This window comes from Galeopterus variegatus, unplaced genomic scaffold (assembly GCF_000696425.1).
Source record: "Galeopterus variegatus unplaced genomic scaffold, G_variegatus-3.0.2 Scaffold10294, whole genome shotgun sequence".
Classification (NCBI taxonomy): domain Eukaryota; kingdom Metazoa; phylum Chordata; class Mammalia; order Dermoptera; family Cynocephalidae; genus Galeopterus; species Galeopterus variegatus.
The window spans coordinates 10,535-13,093 of NW_007736405.1; the positions used below are offsets into that span (position 1 = coordinate 10,535).

A 2,559-nucleotide genomic window follows, 5' to 3' on the forward strand; every position below is an offset into this window, starting at 1 on the left:
CCATTGTCCAATCATAGGGCGAGTGAATGTTCCCCTTAGAGGGAACTGCGACCTGTTTTCCAGATGGCACCCGTCTGTTGTCCCCAGAGTGCGTGCCAGCACTTGGGATTGGCAGTGTCTATTTCTAAGATTTTAGCCGTTGCATAGCGGCTCCCGTCGCCTCTGCCCGGGGACTCGGTGCTGAGCAGCGTTTCGTGTGCTCGTTTTCTGCCTGGATCTCCTCTTTGGTGAAATGTCTTTTCAAATCTTTTCCTGTTTTTTTTTTTTTTTTTTTTTTTTTTTCCNGGCGGGAGCGCCGCCGCGCTTCCCAAGCGGGGCACTATCCAGTGCACCACCGGGCCGGCCCCTTTTCCTGTTTTTTTAAAAATTGGGTTGCTTGGGGCTTTTTGGGTTTTGGTTGTTTCAACTATTGAGTCTTGGGAGTTCTTCGTAGATCCTGCATTTCAGTCCTTTATCAGATGTGCCTTTTGTAAATATTTTCCTGGGAAGGCTTTTACTGCATTCTGTCCAGTGACTGTGGCACGAGCTGGGCAGGGCCCTGGCTGAGAACTGGCACCTCCTGAAACACAGCTCCTTGTGCAGTGTCCCTGGGTGCTCTGTGGGGACCCAGAGAGGTCACCTGGAGAGGCCTTCCTGGCTGCAGCCTCCACCCTGGCGTCATTCCCACCCTCACACTTACGCAATCACTGATAAGGTGGCATCTGGTACCATAATCCACCCTAAGTGCCGGCCCAGCCCCATCCTGTCCCAGACGTGCTTGCTGGAGGTCAAGCAGATGCCGCATGGGGGGCAGTGGAGGTCTGGATAGAGGGGCACCCAGGCCTCTCTTGCTGCTGTGCTGTCCCAGGCTCTGCTCCTGAACGAGGTCCAGAGACCTGGCCAGTGGTGCCCCACCCCGAATTGGGGACGAAAGGGAAGGAGGACGGCTGGGTGACTCAGACCCTACATGGGTGCCCACTGGCAGCACCCCCAGGGCTCTGGCTCCCCAGCCCCTACCGGGCTGGAGGGTAGACAGAGGTGCTTGGGGTATGAGTCCCGTGAGCCATGGCAAGGCCTCCATGTGGCCAGGCAGCTGACCAGGCTGGGCACCTGTGGCTGGTGACGTGCCTGGCAGGTTTGGGGAACAAATCCTCAGCCCGAGTGCGTCAGGCGAGAGCCTGGCTGTCTGGAACCCTCCAGGTAATGACCCCTGGAGCCGGTGGGGACACTTGAGTGATTGTGCCAAACAATGGACAAAGGAGCCTGGAGTTTCCAGAGCCAGGTGCCTTCCGCTCCCAGCCTGCGCCTCCCGTGAACCCAGTGCTGGGCTGGGCTATAAAGCCAAGGTCCCTGGGGCTTGGGGCTGGAGGGCTAGCATGGGGATGAAGTCGGTCCTGCTGAGCCTCGTCCTGGCACTGCTCTGGGTGTCCTCGGCCCAGGCCGAGGTCCTGGTACAGCCTAACTTTGATGCCAAAAAGGTACCGGGGGCTGTGTGTGTGCTGTGGGTGGGGGCGCGCACTGAGCCCCTGCTGGAAACAGTGGTGGTGGCGATAGTAGTAGCAGCAGCCGCCTGTCACTCTGTGCCCGGTCCTGGCGAATGCTTTAGATCAATCCCGGTGAATGCTTGATCAACTCCACTTAATCCTGAAGCCACCCTGAGTGTGGGGTAGTTACTGGGCCTGCTTCACAGGTGGGACAGCCAAGACTCACAGCAGGGCTAGGCCCTGCTGAGGGAGGGGNAACAGTGGTGGTGGCGATAGTAGTAGCAGCAGCCGCCTGTCACTCTGTGCCCGGTCCCGGCGAATGCTTTAGATCAATCCGGGTGAATGCTTGATCAACTCCACTTAATCCTGAAGCCACCCTGCGTGTGGGGTAGTTACTGGGCCTGCTTCACAGGTGGGACAGCCAAGACTCACAGCAGGGCTGGGCCCTGCTGAGGGAGAGGTGTAGCAGGGCTGAGACCCAAGGTGTGGACACACCAGAGACCCCTGGCTGTGTGACTTCAGACCAGTCCCTGTTACTCTGGGCCTTCTGGCTTGTCCCCCTGGGTCCCTGGGCAAGGAGGGTCCAGCTGCCCGCTGTCCTGCCCTGCCGTCACTGAGGTGCCCTGCAGTTCTCAGGCCTCTGGTACGTGGTCTCCATGGTGTCCGACTGCAAGGTCTTCCAGGAGAAGAGAGACCATCTGTTGATGTTCACCAGTACGGTCCAGGCCACCACAGAGGGCGACCTCAGCGTCCACTTGGAGTTCCCACAGTGAGCCGCCAGGGCTGGGGGGCTGCCGGGGGGTGCCGAGGGCGGCCAGGATAGAGAGTGACAGCTGTCTGTGCAGCCCCAGGGCGGATGGCTGTAACCAGGTGGATGCCCAGTACCTGAAGGTGGGCTCGGAGGGGCACTTCAGAGTCCCAGGTAGGTCCTCCTCCACCTGCTGGAACTGGTTCTCCAGAGGTGACATGGGAGGGTTTTTCCACCCAGATGTCCCCAGCTGTCCATCACCGTCTCCAGCCCCTCCCCCATAGCCCCTCCCCCTGTGTCCTCCTCCCCCGCCCCCGCTAGCTCACAGCCCAGGAGCAGGAGCGGGCA

The 2,559-nt window shown here is 59.8% G+C and overlaps 1 protein-coding gene across 1 annotated transcript in view; it reads left to right on the forward strand.

Annotated features, from left to right (window-relative positions):
- The first annotated feature begins 1,361 nt into the window (after positions 1 to 1,361).
- LCN15 (lipocalin 15) overlaps positions 1,362 to 2,559 on the forward strand; it is a 2,935-nt gene continuing 1,737 nt past the window's right edge. The window contains exons 1-3 of the mRNA XM_008594175.1: positions 1,362 to 1,457; positions 2,093 to 2,232; positions 2,315 to 2,385. Coding sequence (XP_008592397.1) covers positions 1,362 to 1,457; positions 2,093 to 2,232; positions 2,315 to 2,385 — 307 coding nt within the window. The remainder of the gene's footprint in view (positions 1,458 to 2,092; positions 2,233 to 2,314; positions 2,386 to 2,559) is intronic.